General features: G+C 35.3%; 4 protein-coding genes across 7 annotated transcripts in view; 2 read left to right on the forward strand and 2 right to left on the reverse strand.

The window, feature by feature from the left end:
- The window catches only part of LOC108750709 (clathrin heavy chain), an 8,962-nt gene extending 1,157 nt beyond the window's left edge, over positions 1 to 7,805 (forward strand). The window contains exons 2-9 of the mRNA XM_018490379.1: positions 907 to 1,114; positions 1,661 to 4,712; positions 5,012 to 5,309; positions 5,523 to 5,963; positions 6,168 to 6,730; positions 7,026 to 7,248; positions 7,330 to 7,405; positions 7,511 to 7,805. Coding sequence (XP_018345881.1) covers positions 907 to 1,114; positions 1,661 to 4,712; positions 5,012 to 5,309; positions 5,523 to 5,963; positions 6,168 to 6,730; positions 7,026 to 7,248; positions 7,330 to 7,405; positions 7,511 to 7,638 — 4,989 coding nt within the window. The 3' untranslated portion in view covers positions 7,639 to 7,805. The remainder of the gene's footprint in view (positions 1 to 906; positions 1,115 to 1,660; positions 4,713 to 5,011; positions 5,310 to 5,522; positions 5,964 to 6,167; positions 6,731 to 7,025; positions 7,249 to 7,329; positions 7,406 to 7,510) is intronic.
- A 2,453-nt stretch (positions 7,806 to 10,258) lies between these two features.
- LOC108750505 (ribonuclease P protein subunit p29) lies at positions 10,259 to 12,547 on the reverse strand. Of its 2 annotated transcripts, none has more exons than XM_018489981.1 (5): positions 12,473 to 12,547; positions 12,223 to 12,350; positions 12,010 to 12,146; positions 10,991 to 11,372; positions 10,259 to 10,441 (listed from the first exon to the last, which is right to left on the reverse strand). In XM_018489981.1, the coding sequence occupies exons 2-5, from the start codon at positions 12,236 to 12,238 to the stop codon at positions 10,302 to 10,304; spliced, it is 675 nt and encodes a 224-aa protein (XP_018345483.1). In that variant the 5' UTR covers positions 12,239 to 12,350; positions 12,473 to 12,547; the 3' UTR covers positions 10,259 to 10,301. The 2 variants fall into 2 exon arrangements, with proteins under 2 accessions (XP_018345483.1, XP_018345484.1); XM_018489982.1 differs by having other exon boundaries at positions 12,448 to 12,517.
- A 216-nt stretch (positions 12,548 to 12,763) lies between these two features.
- LOC108750479 (pentatricopeptide repeat-containing protein 2, mitochondrial-like) lies at positions 12,764 to 14,815 on the forward strand. The gene is made up of 5 exons (XM_018489939.1): positions 12,764 to 12,976; positions 13,255 to 13,778; positions 13,850 to 14,149; positions 14,234 to 14,338; positions 14,541 to 14,815. The coding sequence occupies exons 1-5, from the start codon at positions 12,895 to 12,897 to the stop codon at positions 14,688 to 14,690; spliced, it is 1,161 nt and encodes a 386-aa protein (XP_018345441.1). The 5' UTR covers positions 12,764 to 12,894; the 3' UTR covers positions 14,691 to 14,815.
- A 200-nt stretch (positions 14,816 to 15,015) lies between these two features.
- Positions 15,016 to 18,276, reverse strand: part of LOC108750726 (tetratricopeptide repeat protein 37) — a 5,934-nt gene continuing 2,673 nt past the window's right edge. For all 3 annotated transcript variants that reach the window (XM_018490413.1, XM_018490415.1, XM_018490414.1), the window contains exons 6-14: positions 17,994 to 18,148; positions 17,779 to 17,914; positions 17,354 to 17,721; positions 16,820 to 17,136; positions 16,456 to 16,752; positions 16,126 to 16,383; positions 15,609 to 15,992; positions 15,273 to 15,528; positions 15,016 to 15,181 (exon numbers count right to left, since the gene is read on the reverse strand). In XM_018490413.1, the coding sequence (XP_018345915.1) occupies positions 15,016 to 15,181; positions 15,273 to 15,528; positions 15,609 to 15,992; positions 16,126 to 16,383; positions 16,456 to 16,752; positions 16,820 to 17,136; positions 17,354 to 17,721; positions 17,779 to 17,914; positions 17,994 to 18,148 (2,337 nt within the window). The remainder of the gene's footprint in view (positions 15,182 to 15,272; positions 15,529 to 15,608; positions 15,993 to 16,125; positions 16,384 to 16,455; positions 16,753 to 16,819; positions 17,137 to 17,353; positions 17,722 to 17,778; positions 17,915 to 17,993; positions 18,149 to 18,276) is intronic.

An 18,276-nucleotide genomic window follows, 5' to 3' on the forward strand; every position in this document is an offset into this window, starting at 1 on the left:
CTCTCTCTCTCTCTCTCTCTCTCGTCCCCCCCCTTCCCTCTTTCCCCATCAGCCGAGCGCGATGAGACCCGATGACGTTACACACCCGACTCTACTCTGACTTTGCCGACTTGCCTCGCGCTTTCCTCAAGTCAGATTTCGTGGTACAGGTTATCCGCATGGAATTGAACGCGATATCACGGGCCAGGCGAACACATTTTGTAATCCCGAGAGATCTCTCTTTTTTTCCCCACCGAGACGCTATCGTCCAGCGCATACGCCCCTCGTTTCCGCTTTTACTCGAAACTGTTGCACCTTATCGGCATACAATCCTCCCATTGTCTCGAACGCGTCATCGTTGGGTATCACGGAAAATGCTGTCGCCCCTTCCCACATGTTCCATGTAGACGCTCGTTAGGATGATGGAAACCAAGCTGTTGCGACACACACACACACACACACACCGCAATTCGGGCATGCTTTATTTTAGGAACATATGGTTGTTACAGTAACATTACACATTTATTGTGTCCAGCAGAATTTATTTTGCAACTGTTTTAAGTTTTTCTTTGCTGCGATAGGACTATTCCTTTAGATCTAAAAATATAATCCAATCAGCACAAACTTCCAATAGTTACAAAAATGTTGGAATGTCAGTTTGTTTAAAAATTTATTTTGTTAATATCTTGCCTTATTTTTCCTGATTATACTGGCTATAATCAGTATTAAGCTGAATTGTTGAAGAGTAGATGTGTACATATTAGTCACTTTTGGATTGTCAGAAATATATTGTCAAAAAAAAGTTGACTCAATAAGAAACCTCTTTGCTCTCAGAAAACATAAAATTAGCCATATATTGAATTTTATCCTCGACTAAAAACATGAGTTTGAAGAATACAAGGCTATCTATGTTTTTTATTTTTGCAGCTTACGGCTGTAGGAATTAATGCTAGTAATGTCAGCTTTAACACTCTCACCATGGAGTCTGACAAGTTTATTTGCGTTAGAGAGAAGGTTGGTGATACTGCCCAGGTAGTAATCATTGATATGAATGATTCAGCCAATCCTATCAGAAGACCAATATCCGCTGATTCTGCAATCATGAATCCTGCTAGTAAAGTCATCGCTCTCAAAGGTATGTATACATGCGCATACGAGTGCTCGATTTCAGGAAAAGGTATTTAATTAATAATAAAAAGTAAATATCAAAATTTTTGATTTTACTTTATTTTTAATCTGGAAAGCAATATTGGCTGCTTTTCGACAAGAGAAAACAAATAACATGTTGCTCGAAATCTCTAAACATTTTTGGACTTATATTAATTATATATTTAGACATTGAAAAGAGTAAAAGTGAGACTGAATACAAAAAGTGCAAGCAACGCGAACAGATCTGTAGGTGACACAACGTAACACATGATGTTTTTCAGCAAATGATACAGTGTAACAGTAATCGTTTCATCTTTATTTAACAGTGGCAAACAACAAGGATGTAATGATTCATTGTGCTATACTGTGTCATTTATGTGTTTTGTTGGAGTGCACATTGTAATCTATTGCACGCATTTTCCTAAAGTAAGCCTCGATGCAAAATAATGATTCTATAATAGTATTATATATAGATTCTATAATAGAAATATTGAAAAAAACATGAGGATTACTAAGAGAAATATTTTTTTAGCTATGAAGACGCTTCAGATCTTCAACATTGAGATGAAATCAAAGATGAAAGCTCACACAATGACGGAAGATGTGGTCTTTTGGAAATGGATATCGCTGAACACGTTAGCACTGGTAACAGAGACTGCAGTGTATCACTGGTCTATGGAGGGTGACTCGACGCCAAATAAGATGTTCGAACGTCATTCGTCATTAAACGGCTGCCAGATTATAAATTACCGGACAGATCCGAAGCAGACGTGGCTGTTGTTGATTGGTATTTCAGCACAGCATAACCGAGTGGTCGGCGCCATGCAGCTTTACTCTGTGGAACGTAAATGTTCACAACCGATTGAGGGGCACGCCGCCTCCTTTGCTCAGTTTAAAATGGAAGGAAACGGAGAGCCAAGCAATCTATTCTGTTTTGCTGTCAGAACGGTCCAGGGCGCGAAGCTTCACATTATCGAAGTAGGCCAGCCGCCCTCTGGTAACCATCCGTTTCCCAAGAAAGCTGTAGATGTATTTTTCCCACCTGAGGCAGGAAACGATTTTCCCGTCGCGATGCAAGTTAGCTCCAAATATGACGTCATATATTTAATCACGAAGTACGGTTATATACATATGTACGATATTGAGTCCGCGACCTGTATATTTATGAATCGTATCTCTGGAGAGACAATCTTTGTTACCGCACCGCACGAAGCGTCTGGTGGTATAATAGGAGTGAATCGGAAGGGTCAAGTCTTGTCCGTTTCCGTAGACGAGGAGAACATAATCCCATACATCAACGGGGTGCTACAGAATTCAGAATTGGCGTTAAGAATGGCCGTGAGAAACAATCTGTCGGGCGCGGAGGACTTGTTCGTAAGAAAATTTAATATGCTCTTCCAAAATGGTCAGTACGCGGAGGCAGCGAAAGTCGCGGCAAATGCTCCCAAAGGAATACTCAGAACGCCGGCGACTATCCAGCGATTTCAACAGGTTCCTGCTACTCAGGGCCAAACGTCTCCTCTCTTACAGTATTTCGGTATTCTTCTGGATCAGGGACAACTGAATAAATACGAGTCATTGGAGTTGTGCCGACCGGTATTAGTTCAAGGACGTAAACAACTGCTGGAGAAATGGCTGAAGGAAGACAAACTGGAATGTAGCGAAGAGTTGGGGGATCTAGTGAAACAGGCGGATCCCACATTGGCGCTTAGCGTTTATTTGAGAGCCAACGTTCCCAACAAGGTAATTCAATGTTTCGCGGAGACCGGCCAATTTCAGAAGATTGTATTGTATGCCAAGAAAGTCTCGTATACGCCCGACTATATATTCCTCCTGCGGAATGTCATGAGGATTAATCCCGATCAGGGTGTGGCGTTTGCACAGATGCTGGTTCAGGACGACGAACCATTGGCCGACATCAATCAGATTGTCGATATATTTATGGAGCAGAATATGGTGCAACAATGTACGGCGTTCTTGCTGGATGCGCTCAAAAATAATCGGCCGAGCGAGGGTGCCTTACAAACTCGCCTTTTAGAAATGAATTTAATGTCCGCCCCACAAGTGGCTGACGCTATATTGGGCAATCAAATGTTTACCCATTACGACAGAGCTCACGTCGCGCAATTGTGCGAGAAGGCTGGCTTGTTGCAACGCGCCCTCGAACACTACACGGATTTGTATGATATTAAAAGAGCGGTGGTACATACACATCTGCTCTCGCCCGACTGGCTCGTAGGTTTCTTCGGTACTCTGTCCGTTGAAGATTCCCTCGAGTGCCTGAAAGCTATGTTAACGGCCAATATACGGCAGAATTTACAGATCTGCATACAGATTGCGACCAAATATCACGAGCAATTGACGACTAAAGCGTTGATAGATCTGTTCGAAAGTTTTAAGTCTTACGAAGGCCTGTTCTACTTCTTGGGGTCTATCGTGAATTTTAGTCAGGATCAAGAGGTGCACTTCAAATATATTCAGGCGGCGTGCAAAACTGGCCAGATAAAGGAGGTGGAGCGTATATGTCGAGAGAGCAACTGTTACAACCCGGAACGCGTGAAGAATTTCCTAAAAGAAGCAAAGCTGTCCGATCAATTGCCTTTAATAATCGTGTGCGACCGATTTGACTTTGTTCACGATCTTGTTCTCTATCTTTATCGCAACAATTTACAGAAATACATCGAGATATATGTCCAAAAGGTAAATCCATCGCGACTACCGGTTGTCGTGGGTGGTCTACTGGACGTCGACTGCTCGGAAGATATCATCAAGAATCTGATACTGGTGGTGCGCGGACAATTCTCCACCGATGAACTAGTTGAGGAAGTAGAAAAGAGAAATCGGCTGAAATTGTTACTGCCGTGGCTGGAATCCCGCGTTCACGAGGGCTGTGTGGAACCAGCTACGCACAATGCGCTGGCCAAAATCTACATCGACAGCAACAACAATCCCGAAAGATTTCTTAAGGAGAATCAATTCTATGACAGCAGAGTTGTTGGCAAATATTGTGAGAAGCGCGATCCTCACTTGGCTTGTATTGCATATGAACGTGGCCAATGCGACCGTGAGCTGATAAGCGTGTGCAACGAAAACAGCCTGTTCAAGAGTGAGGCCAGATATCTGGTGAGACGTAGAGATCCTGATCTTTGGGCGGAAGTGCTGTTGGAGAGCAATCCGTACAAACGACCGTTGATCGATCAGGTTGTTCAAACGGCGTTATCTGAAACGCAAGATCCTGAAGATATATCGGTTACTGTCAAGGCTTTTATGACGGCCGACTTGCCTAACGAACTGATCGAACTTCTCGAGAAGATAGTACTGGATAGCAGCGTGTTCAGCGATCATCGTAACTTGCAGAATCTCCTGATATTAACAGCCATCAAAGCTGATCGTACTCGCGTCATGGAATATATTAACCGCTTAGACAATTATGACGCCCCGGATATCGCCAACATTGCTATTAATAACGAACTTTACGAGGAAGCTTTTGCAATCTTCAAGAAGTTTGACGTCAATACGTCGGCTATCCAGGTTCTAATTGAACAAGTTGGTAACTTGGATAGGGCTTACGAATTTGCAGAAAGGTATGGTATATTTTAAACCAAAAGTTTGGAAACACTTTTTAAAAATTGACATTTTTGGGATTACTTATTCAAATGTCTATGACAATGTGTTTCTTTTAACAATAATTCTTCAAGATAATGATCATATAACTTTTCCTAAGGTGGAAATATGAAAGTGAAAATTTTTGTTATTGAAAGTAATGAAGAAATTTTTCTCAAAAATATCTATTTTTTTGTTTTAAATGTTTCCAAACTCTGCCTGGAGTGTGCATCGCGTATTTTTTTTTTTTTACAATTTACTTAAATTATTTCATGTGTAGATGCAATGAGCCGCCGGTGTGGTCACAGCTCGCCAGGGCCCAACTACAGCAGGGTCTGGTTAAAGAATCGATCGATAGTTTTATTAAAGCGGACGATCCATCCGCGTACATGGACGTAGTGGAAACGGCGCATCGGACTTCGCATTGGGAAGATTTGGTCCGTTATCTTCAAATGGCTCGCAAGAAAGCACGCGAATCCTTCATTGAGAGTGAATTAATATACGCGTATGCGCGGACCAACAGACTCGCAGATCTTGAAGAATTTATATCTGGCCCTAATCACGCCGACATACAAAAGGTAAAGAGCCATTCCCAAAGTAAAACACAAAAAAAAAACACAAAAGCTAAAATAATATAAGGACATTACCAAGATTTTATATGTTACTTCTAAGTACATTTATAAACGACAAATGAATTTATGATGATGTCTTATGGTATCATTATAATTCTGTGCTCTACCTTGTTCGCGTTTGTAAGTGCAATTCTTACAAATATATTATTCTTTTTGCAGATCGGCGACAGATGTTTCGACGATAAGATGTATGACGCCGCGAAGCTCCTATATAATAATGTATCGAACTTTGCGCGTTTAGCTATAACGTTGGTCCACCTGAAAGAGTTTCAAGGTGCTGTCGATAGCGCACGCAAAGCCAATTCGACACGCACCTGGAAGGAAGTTTGTTTTGCCTGTGTGGATAGCGGCGAATTTCGTTTGGCACAAATGTGCGGTCTGCACATAGTCGTACATGCGGACGAGCTTGAGGATTTGATCAATTATTATCAAGATCGCGGACATTTCGAAGAACTTATTAATCTTTTGGAAGCTGCTCTAGGACTTGAACGGGCTCACATGGGAATGTTTACCGAGCTAGCTATTCTTTATAGTAAATACAAGCCTCAACGAATGAGGGAACATTTGGAACTCTTCTGGTCGCGTGTCAATATACCGAAAGTGGGTTTTCATCTCAGATTAATATGAAAATCAATAGCAACTATTTATGTGCATTTCTATCAATGTGGATTGACTTTAATTGACTTGATTTAATTTACTCTTTATCTTTTTTTAAATTCTTAGAACTAATAAAGGTAAAAAGTTAAACCGAGATTAAAATTAATCTACATTGTTAGAAATGAACTGAAAATGATTGAATTGTAGGTTCTACGCGCAGCGGAACAAGCGCATTTGTGGGCCGAGTTAGTGTTCCTGTATGATAAGTACGAAGAATATGATAATGCGGTCCTAGCGATGATGCAACATCCTACCGAGGCTTGGCGAGAGGGTCATTTCAAAGACGTAATCACCAAAGTCGCAAATGTTGAGCTCTATTATAAGGCTATACATTTTTACGTGGAATATAAACCCCTTCTTCTGAATGATATATTGCTCGTGCTTGCTCCACGCATGGATCATACTAGATCAGTGGCATATTTCACGCGAACTGGCCATCTGCAATTGGTGAAGCCGTACTTGAGATCGGTTCAGGCCCTCAACAACAAAGCTATCAACGAAGCCTTGAACGGCTTGTTAATCGACGAAGAGGATTACCAAGGTCTCCGAACATCGATTGATGCGTTCGATAATTTTGATAATATCGCGTTGGCGATGCAACTTGAGAAACACGAATTGATCGAGTTCAGGAGAATCGCCGCATACCTGTACAAGGGAAATAATAGATGGAAGCAGTCCGTGGAGCTTTGCAAGAAGGATCGACTATTTAGGTAATGTTTAACAATGGCTGCACATTACTTAACATTAGAATCGTCAATAGTGCCATTTTGGCTTTGCTAAATTTTTTTTCTTTTTTGTATTAGATATATAGTACGGAATATTAAAAATATGTAAATATAATACAATAATAACAGATGTCAAAATAACTTTACTATCCAAAAACAAAGATAGGAAATTACCAAATTGGTACTTACAATAGTTCTAGCGGGATATCATTGATGTTTTTAGTATTAAATCAAAGATACATTTATGTACGTATGTTGGAATTTTATTAATTGTCAATAGAGACGCCATGGAATACGCGGCAGAATCCCGGAATGCAGAGGTCGCCGAAGAATTACTCGAGTGGTTCTTAGAAAGAGGTTCCAAGGACTGTTTTGCAGCATGCTTATTTCATTGTTACGATTTACTTCATCCGGACGTCATCTTGGAACTCGCATGGAGACATCGCATTTTACATTTCGCAATGCCGTATCTTATACAAGTCGCGCGGGAATATATCACTAAGGTATATATAAGATATTCGTAAAAGAAGCGTCTAGTTCTTCGTACCGCTAGCAGTAATTACAATGATAAATATATTTTATAGGTCGATAAATTAGAAGAGGCCGAAAGCCGACGCATCGAAGAAACTGATCATCAGGAACACAAACCTATGATCATGCGTGAGTGATCCTTTTAATATATTTTCGCGAGTATATACGTCCTATTAATGTGCAAAGCCGGTTAACTGTTTTCCACATTAATGATAATATTTCTTTCTGTTACAGCGGAACCTCAGCTAATGCTGACCGCAGGGCCAGGAATGATGGCACCTGGCTACGCGCCTCAAAACGTATACGGTACACCTGCACAAGTGTACGCGTCCACCGCAGCCTACCAAGGTTACGGTATGTGAAATACATTTAAGGAGACAGATCAACAAAGTCTACTTTTCTATAAAGTTTAGGTAGAATGAGATTGTTTTGTTAGCTTAATATCGTCAAAGCGAATACGAATGAATATCATTAGAAAAAAAAAAAACGATGAATTGCCACGTTTAGATCATGATAATAGTGTATCGAATAGCAAAATGCATTGAGAAAAGGCATTAATACGCTATCACACGCTACCTAAATGTGAATGTGTAATTTATAGGGAAGACGTCGAGCAAATTATATTTTATGATTTAAATATCTGTTCAACTCGGATTTTGCGTAAAAAAAATGTTAAAAACTATTCGAAAATTTGTAACGAAAAAAAAAAGATGTTTTTTTCTCTTTTTTTTTTAAATGCGATTTACCAAGATTTTTCCGTTGAATTATTGTTGCACAGTTAATGAAAAAGATATACGTATGTTGTATGAACAAAGTATAATTTCCCTGTCTTTTACCGACATATATATATATATATACATACATATATATATATATATATTTATATATATTTATGTGTATATGTGTATGTGTGTGTGTGCGTCTATGTGCCTTTCTTTTGGCTACTAACAGGAAGCAAGCTTTTTTGGACAATATCGTAATTCGGAAGCAAAATCAACTGTAGATCAACAATTACATCGTAATTTCTGTACAGATTACTCAGCGCTTGCTTTTCGGCGATTTCTTTCAATTTCTCACTTATGTAAACATGCTTTTTTGAAAGTCATCCCATCTTTCTTTATCTTTGAATAAACGTTGTACTAGATGTACATTCTCAAAACCTTCTAGCGTGTGGTGAATCACAGTGGAAAGTAAGAATCCCTCGCAAAATTGCAATGTAATAAGAGTATCTTTTAAGTCGGGATAGATCGCGTATCGTTATATCAGTATTGTAACGACGAGATCAAGATGGAGAAAAACTTGTAGACACCTCAGAATATGTTTGGCGTACCTATAATAACATATACATCGTTCTAGATCTACCTGTATGTACATTTGCTTGAACATAATACGAAGACGTTCGCCACAAGTTAACTTGATTTGCGTAAACAAAACGAATCGTAAAATAAATTATAGGTACTGAAATTGAACGACAAGATCTTATTGTCTCACTAATGTACTACAATGCATAGAGTAGTCCGCCTGAGTTTTTTTGTCCAATCTGCATTAATCGTATGTTTAGTCTTTCATTGTTCATTGCATAAAAAGATTAATTACAGACAGATATTAAATTATCTTCAATTCTTTGAATTAATTGTTCGAGTTAAAGGAATTAAAGATAATTTCATAACAAAGTCCAGCACGCGATCGTCCACTGTCACACATTGTTTCATATATACCGTACTTTGGTAATATTTTCTACTCGTTTCACACATAGGCGTAATAGGCATTACCTCTATGGTTTCACATCTAATGTGTGTGCATAATATCTTATTCGAAGTTATTGATCGTTATAATCATTATAAAACTTGTTATAATCTATGCCTAAATTATGCAGTTTTAAGATAAATTAGATCACGATATTTCTAGAAAATAACAAAGCCATATTTTGTTGACATTTGTGTTTCTCTTTTTCTTTTAAAATCTTTATGTCGTATATATAAAGTGTTACATCAAGATCAATATGTATAAAATGCGATAGGCAACTGAGAAAAAATTAATTTTGTAGTACGTCTTACCGTTAACATTCCTAAGAAAGTGTAAACTATCAATCTGCGTAAATTTGTATCAGTTATTAGTGATATATCTCATTTCTTTTTCTCAACGGATTATAATATGTAGTCTTTTTATTTTAAAATGCGCGGAGAGCGAAAGTTTATACCGGCGAAAAGGTTACGTTAATATTATCCCCAAGTAAAAGAAATTTGTATTATGTAATAATAAAGGAAAGAACGCGCTCATTGTTTTCCTCGTCTTCTCTATCGCGCGGCATTTTGGTTTTTTTTTTGTACTCCACAGTTGATCTTGCAGTGATTTAGCTGTATATATTACATATTAAAACTGTTATGTCGAAGAAGGAGAAGGTCAGTAACATGCCCTGATACTATGTTTTACTTTTATCTAAACTTTAGCCAAATGAAATTGTAGAGATTAATTAAACAAATATAGTTGTTGTATTAATTGAAAATAATTATCATTGTATCAGTGTCATGTTTGACCATTGCGGTTTTAATGGAAAAAACATGAGTGAACACACTTCCAAAAGAAAAAATACATTATTGTTCAATAGTTATGCACACCTTTCCATATAAACACACGAGACACAAAGAGATTTACACGCGTATACATTATATATAAATATAACGCTATATTATATATACGACTATATATATAAATACTGTACCATGTAAGTAGTAAATATACATTACCAATCCTGTAATTGTAATATCCTATGATAATAATCTGCAAAGAAATGCTGAAAGATATGAAGAAATAAAATAATTCTAACATCTAGATGAAATTAAAGTAATTTCCACAAAAGGATCACCATATATAGTATAATCACGAACAATTATATTATCCGTATACTGATTTATTTTGTCACATTTTTTAATTTTCTGTCACAACGTAACTTTTTTTATCAAGATTTAACATTTATGTATCTTTATAGAAGGTACTATCAAATTATCAATATATTAAATATTTATCACAGCATTACAATTGAACTATTCTTAAACTTCTTAACTGCTCGTTCTGCAGGCCTTATAGAAAGCTCTCTTCCAAATACTTTTAGTGTTACTCCATCATCTAAGTGAACATTAATCTTAACTACATCTTTCGGTATCGCTGTAAACAGTTTAATAAAAATCATTAGCAATAAAAAATATATATATATATACATAGTATTTGGCAATAGATGGGAGAAAATTTAATGGCAGGCTTCTAAATGATAAAATCAGAAATCGAGAGTAACAAAAGACTTCATTTTTTAATTATAAGTGTAAAGTATTTTTTACGTAAATATTTAGACATTTATAATTAACAAAATCACAACCGAAATTTTATTATTCTTGATTTTGTAATTCGGTTTGACATTGTAATGAATGTTTACATATTCATGAAAAAATAGTACTTGTGAATATTTAAAAATTTATAATTACAAACGAAGCTTTGAGAGTAATTTTGTTGTTTTTTATTTCCTTATTTTATCATCCAGAATCGCTCTTAAATTTTCTCCCACTAGTATGTTGTCCAACACTCCATAATTTCCAAGGAATTTATTGTACTCATGTATATACATATAATGATAAAAACAGCAAGTGCATAATATACTTTGTAACAGATACGGCATGTTTATGCGGGGAAAAAATCGACAAATGTACGTTTATTGCTTACTTCGAATAATATTGTCCATTCCACAGACCCTAAAAGTATTCTTTGTGTCTTGTATGACGATTCCCGTAACTCCTACCAGACTGGGGCATTTGGATCTATCGATCGAGATTTTAGCACCATGAAAATCAGCTTTTATCAATTGCAGGTTTACATTCTCCCAATTTCGAGGATTTTCCGATATATCGGCAAACGACTCGAGACCGAGCATCTCTCTCATATACTGTAGCCATAATTGATTTAAAGGCAAAACATCGGAGTACTTCATTTGATTTCTATTACCGATCCTACCTAAACCAAAACGCAGCCTTTTCCTGGCAGAGAAGCATTTGCCTTTCTTCACTTTCTCTTTGTGCTTTGGTTTAATTTTGTTAAATATAAAGGTCTAAAAATTTTCGAAAAGTAAGATCTTAGTCAATCAGTAATTATACCATTATATCCATGACTCTCATTTATGTTATTATATATGATATAGGTCTGTGAACTGGTGGTACAATAAAAAAAGAAATGATTCTATATAAAAAAATAAGTCGAAAATAAAGAATAAATTTTTTTCATATAAAGCTTTGTTTTTGAGAAAATTTATTTTAAATATTCACTAGATATGAATTAATTGATAAACTAAAGCATTGGGACATGTTAGAAAGCATTCATAGAAATTTACTTCAAAGGACAGAACTGTGTATTCAACAGAATGTGCAACACTTTTAATAATTTACAGTGATAAAATTTATCGTGAATGTTCTTTTTATTGTGTATTCTCAATTATTCGATGTAATTAATTTAAACATAAGAGATTAGTCTACAGCTCTAAGATCAAGATATCAAGATATAGTTAAGTAAGAATTTTAGTATTCATCTATATATAAAATCTATTTTTTCGGAAACAAATCTTACGTGAAAGAATTATACTCTACATTTTCTATTTATTTTGCTATGTATAGAATCATCCTCTTTCTGATTGTATCACCAATTGATAAACATTTTAGTTTATTATATTACAAGATGTACATATTATATACCTTTCGCAATTCATCTGAAATAGATTTTCGGTCGGACGGTGGCAACAAGTTTTGCAAAAAGTCAATGACATATTGCTGAGTGTTTTCACAGATCTTGATATGACTGGTCTTACTTTTGGGAAGTGGCGTGCACAATTCTTGAAAAGAATCGCGCGTTATTAATGTAAGAACATAAGAAAAATTTACAAATTTATATTATATATTAAACTTTACTCGCATAATCCGACATGATTCTGCAGCGTTGCTTTCTAAATTGATCTTTCGAATTGTTAGACCACAATTAAAATTTTCAATTATTTTCTCCACGTTGGAATATTGTTACAATGCTTCTTCATGATTTTCTGTAACATAGAAAAATGTACTTAAACTATAATATTAATTTAAAATTAATATTTTGATTGATATTAACAAATTATAATGCTAAGAATTGATATTAACAAATTATATATAATGCTGAGAATACCAAACAAACTTTTACAGCACCACGGCACTTTATTTCTACTATAAGTTCGCAACAAAATGGAAATGGACAAGAAGCATTATGCGTCATATTGCTATTACAACCGACCAATCATGCCCATAATCATGCCCCTTCATTTTTAATTAACCAATAAAAATGTGGCGTTAACCAGAAAATGATTTAAGCGCCATCTACTAGTTTGTTGTGTTTGCGAATAGGGAAGAAGTGTAATCGAACCGGAAGCACACAGTGCCGGAAGTTACATATTGAGATTTACCGACTACTGACTACCCGGCTTCCGGTCCGTAGGCGTTCTTCTTCTCTTCGTTTCGTATAGTTAAGCGTGTGCTTGTCGATAATCATTGTTCAAAGGACTAAAATATAAATTTAGAGAGAAGGATTGAAGACGTTTGCATACAGAGATAATGGCAGCGACGATGAGATGTCTTATGAGGTTCAATGTGGGACTGGCAAATCATACTTTTCTGAAACATAGCTTCCTCAATTGTACGTAATTCGACTTAACCTCACATTAATCTTTCTCGCGGTGATTTTAGTATGACTCACGTTTCACGTTGTTAATATGTACATGTTACTGCACGCAATTATAACTTTTAGTTGATTACGTTGATCTCGGAAAATATATTCGAATGCGTATTATATAGAATAATATTTAACAAGATGAGCGTAATTAAAATATTTTTCATAAGTAATTTTTTTACATGTTTAATACAATAGTTTGATGTTATATTTACATAGCTATTAATGTTATATTCACTTTACAGCTTGCAGATTCTTATATTCGGAGAAGAGCCTGGGTCTGCAAGGCTATGAAAATGCACGATTGAACTTTCGCAATCAGTTTTTAAATGTGGAAAATACATTTCGCAACAAAATGGAAGAAGTATGCAATACAGACTCGAGTATGATCTTCACAGAAGATCTAAAGTCTATGTTGCATTTAGCTCAGAAAACCTCCGAAGACATTGAGTTACTTATTAAAATGTTGACAAAATTTAACAATCAAACCAAGGAGATGAGATTTGGTACTTTTATCTTTGGTCCTGTAGTGATGCGTACCCTGTATTACTTAGACGAACCAGATCTTGCGTTCACTGCTTTCAAGGATCCTAAGTTTGAGAATTTCTTTGAGCAATTAGTCAGTTACCAAATTCTTTTAACTCTGTTATATAAGCATAAAAAGTACACAGAAATGAGAGAGATATATGATATGATTAAGAACAAAGACCTACCAGATGGATATCCTAAGAATTCTTTGATTTTGGTTATGGCTGCATGTTATAAGGAGGTAACATTTATACAAGAGTGATTAAATTTTCGTGAGTTCGTTCTTTACATAATTATTCTTAATACTTTTAGAATACACCGGAGGCATTACAATATGGTTTGAACATCTGGAAAGATTTAGATGACAAAGGATACAGGATCATGCGTAGAGCTACTACATTTTTATCAGCTTTAGCCATTAATCAGAATTCGCCTCATATAGCTATAGAAATCTTAAGTACTATAAAAGAGGTCCGATATATTCACATAAGAAATCTGAAAGTTTTAGCCTACACAAATTTGAAGAGATTTACTGAGATAGTGCCTATATTTAGGGCATCATTAGAACGTGATAGATCCTATGCACCAAAAGAAAATTATTGTAAAGATGTGGTATGTATTCTGTTTATACAGTTCTTGTTTAGCAATTATGTTTATGTAATATACATGCACGTTTTATTTTTATTATATCTACAGATTGAAAAATTGGAAGCGACTATGGCACAGGAGAATATTCCTGATGACTTTGAACTTTACAAGTTGATTAGTTTATTGAAAACGGAAGAGTTCATTTTATCTAGTGTAAGTTGATACTCTGACAATCCATTCCTGTACTAATCATTGATTATCAATTTATCACACCAGTTATATGCTGGAAATATATTTTATATTTTATTTCTTATATTTCTGTAAACAATTTTTATGTGCATGTAAAATTAGCTTAATAAATTAAGTATCATCAAATCTATTAGAATAAAAGATTAAATGAATCATATTTTTACAGACTTTGGACGATCAAATCTGCACGGAAATAGAAATTGATAGATCGAGATTTGACAAAAGGAGACTTGACACTCGACAATCAAGTTTCTCACAGCGATCACAACCGTTTGTGCGTAATAATAGTAGACCAGTGTTGCGGGATCTTTTGTAAGTATGTTTATGGAGACATTTCCATACAGGTGTAGAATATGTCTCATATAACCCGCTAATTTATGAGACAGATTTCAAATTAAACCAATGATAATAAATAAATATGATTTGTTTCAATTAATAATGGACGAAATTACATTTGTTTTTATTAAATAATAATTAACACCTTCATCAATGCACCTTTCTATAAATTGATGCCTTTTTTTACACAAAATTCAATAAAAGATGAACTACTCCAGTTAATTTAGATTTATTATACAGTTTTTTTTTACAAGATAATAGAAAAAATACACTTTTTTTTTTATAATAAATCGTAATAAAATAATTTATTTAAACTGCGAGGCCTTGTTAACTTGGAGATGACTTAGTTCTTTCTCATTGCAAAGTAACCATTGTGACATATTTTCAGAAGCGTAAAATTGTGATTTTATTATTGATATTAGTGACAGTATCCACTGACTATTAATCGGAGTACAGTCCTTATCCTTACTTCTATAAATAAAATAATTATATATACGACAACTTAGCAGTCGAAAAAAAAAACAGACAAGATTAATATATCATTCTATTGTATAATACCAACCTGGATAAAAGAGCTGCAACGAAATTAGCCCAGCTCTCAATGTTACTGGGATATGTAAATATATTTTTCTGAGCTTGTCTGAGACCCTTTTTTGTACCAAAGTGACTGTATGCCGATGCGCAAGCAACATGTACAATATCAGCATTGGTCGTATTTCTGCTTAGTGTCAACGCCGTTAGAGCACATTTATGAAAGACATCCAAATTTTTGTCCAATAGTAAAACTCGAACAAGACGCATCCAATATCTAACGTCGTCTATAATATCATACATTCATTATAAAGGATAAACTTGCAAGCTCATCATTTGATAATACATGATAACATGAATTACTTACTAGGGTGTTTGAAAATAGCTTTAGTAAGTATTCGAATAGCTTGGATGAGATTTCCCTGAACAACTTGATAATATGCTGACAGTGTGACAACATGATAACCATACTTGTGATGATTTTCGTATGATTTCAATTCGTTCAATACCAAAGAAGTCAAATTTACATCGTCATGCAAAATTCCTAATGCAGCAGTCGCTAAGAGACTAGTTACAGTAGGCGGTTCTATTTGTATACATTGAAATAGTAAAGTTTTAACAGCATCTGCTCCTTGAAATATGTAAGCAATCGCAGCCATCGCACACAAGACATTAGCTTTATCCGCACCAGTGTCTGCTAGCCAATGTAAAGTTGCTTCATATGTGTTGTACGAATCTTCATATTGTTTGGCTAAATATATATGACATTTTTATTTTCATCAAAGTTTATACTTCAGTCTTATAGGAAGTTAAACATAAAATGAATAATCCATTTCGAGAATTTATATTTTCATAGATAAAGATAAAAACTAAGATTTCCATACCTTTGAACAAAGATAATGCTAGATGACACTGAGAATTGAAATTTGCACATTTCACTTGTTTACATAATGCTACCGCTTTTTCGTGTTTTCCGATTTGAATCAGGATGCGTGCTAAGTTTATGGATATCATATTCCTTTCTTCATCTTCACTCAGTTTTAAAGCTGTAGAAAATTGTTTAGCCGCCGTATTGTACAATCTTAGTCGTTCCAATAATAAACCATGTGTATTTAGAGCATAAACATCGTATGGCTCGCGTTCTGAAAAAAGACCAAAATTACCTTAAAGTAGAAAGAGAGTATCACGTTAAACTGACAACGTTATTTGCTAACCTGTGTACCAAGTAAGAATGTCGGCTGCTGCAGGTATCGCATGCATGTTTTCGATAACATAAACTAATAGTGGATCTTCCTTCATTGTGGAATTCAGGAGAGTAGTAAGTACCCAGTGAGCATAGCCTAAAGCTGCTTGATTATGATAACCCAATTGTGTCGAATGTCGAAACAGATCCATCGCTTCTTTTCTCAGAGTCTTCTCCGCGATTAATCCCTGTCCGACCCAACTGTTCACATAACTAGGATCCGCACGTTGTGATCGAGAAAACGCTTCATTTGCTTTGTAGATATCTCCTAGATATATCAAAAGAATTGTTATATAATTCTAATAAAAATTTAAAAGATATTTATCTTTAGGTACCTAGATGTAAGTATAATGCTCCCAGATTACTCCAAGCTATTGCATTATTCGATTCTCTATCGATCGCCATGATGAAACAATGTTGAGCCAAGGCATAATTTTTTACATATATCGACATACAAATAACACCAAGAATATTCCAATGTAGCCACGATTGCGGGCAGAGTTTAACGGCATGTTTTGCAGTTGCATAGCACTTAGCCGCCACATCATTCTTATTGATTGTAGAAGCACGATTTAGTTGCATCATATAACAGCACGTTAAATCATGCCATAACAATGCAGAATTTTGCATGGATAGTGCCCGACAAAAACATCTGAAAATAAAAGTTTATTGATAAAGTTAAGTTTTGAATCGTAAAGTAATACAAAATACTAATGAAGTCTTACGATAATATTCGTAAAAATTTAATATATCGTGCAAACTTTTGTATATTAATAATTGCGTTTAACAGTTTAAATAATAACGATATTAATCTCGTTTTTTAATATAGTCATTATGAAAAAATATATTTAAGAATCATTTCTTTTTACCTTATTGATAACATCAATATCTCGTCTCCTTTAATATTCACATATTTTTCAATATTGTCACACTTCATTAAAACAGATTTAATCCTTAAATAGCAATATTTTTCTGGCAGAATGATTATTCTATAACACACGTCGCCAAGCAATTTCCAATTGCAAAGTAGATCACTGCGTATTATAATAGCGTCTATCAAATTATCCGCTGCTTGTTGTAGATTTTCCCTTGCCCGACATAAAAATTGTTTCTCGATATTTTGCCTTGCTAAACCTAAACACGCCTGTGCTAGACCTTTTAATGCAAGAATATGCTGTTTATCGTTCTGTAATATACTCTCGAAATCTTCTTTGGCTTCTTTATGTTGACCAATGAGCTATAGAAAAAATTTTGTATCAATTATATTATGATATGATTTATGAATTTTACTTACCAGTTTAATATTCGCGAGTTGTATCATAGGATACAAAGATTCTGGGCTCAGCTGTAGTGCTCGTTGATACGACTTTAGTGCCGATGCATGAGCGCCGCGTACCAAATATGCATCTGCCAGAGATTCCCAACAATGACTGTACAAAGTATACACTTATGATAAGAAATATCATAATGTTCTGTAACACAATAAAATAATAGCGAGCTATGTTATACTTGTCATTAGGATCAGCTCTGATCACGTGCTGTAATGCTGTGATAGCTTGTCCCGCATCACCTTGATCCAAGTAATGCAAGCCTAATTGGAGCCAAGCCCATCTTGGCCCAGTACCTTGCATAGTTACCCTTTGTAATAATTGTATATTGGCATCCTAAACAATATATAATATTAGGGTTGGTCAGAATAGTTGTCACATATCACATATACAAATTTGTTTTAAATAGAAAAATATGATGCTCACAGTGTTCTTGAGAAGACGATAAGCTGTACTTAATCCGA

Source organism: Trachymyrmex septentrionalis, unplaced genomic scaffold, assembly GCF_001594115.1.
Source record: "Trachymyrmex septentrionalis isolate Tsep2-gDNA-1 unplaced genomic scaffold, Tsep1.0 scaffold37, whole genome shotgun sequence".
Taxonomy (NCBI): Eukaryota; Metazoa; Arthropoda; class Insecta; order Hymenoptera; family Formicidae; genus Trachymyrmex; species Trachymyrmex septentrionalis.

Bases quoted from the DNA above. Each gene is read 5' to 3' on its own strand.
- LOC108750505 (XM_018489981.1), bottom strand. The intron at 11,373-12,009 runs GTATATAATATG...GAAAATTTTTAG, and splicing joins TTTCAGATGAATTGCGAAAG to ACCTTTATATTTAACAAAAT. The intron at 10,442-10,990 runs GTAAGCAATAAA...AACTGTTTACAG, and splicing joins AATGGACAATATTATTCGAA to CGATACCGAAAGATGTAGTT.
- LOC108750479 (XM_018489939.1), top strand. From the start codon at position 12,895: ATGGCAGCGACGATGAGATGTCTTATGAGGTTCAATGTGGGACTGGCA. The intron at 12,977-13,254 runs GTACGTAATTCG...TTCACTTTACAG, and splicing joins GAAACATAGCTTCCTCAATT to CTTGCAGATTCTTATATTCG. The intron at 13,779-13,849 runs GTAACATTTATA...TAATACTTTTAG, and splicing joins TGGCTGCATGTTATAAGGAG to AATACACCGGAGGCATTACA.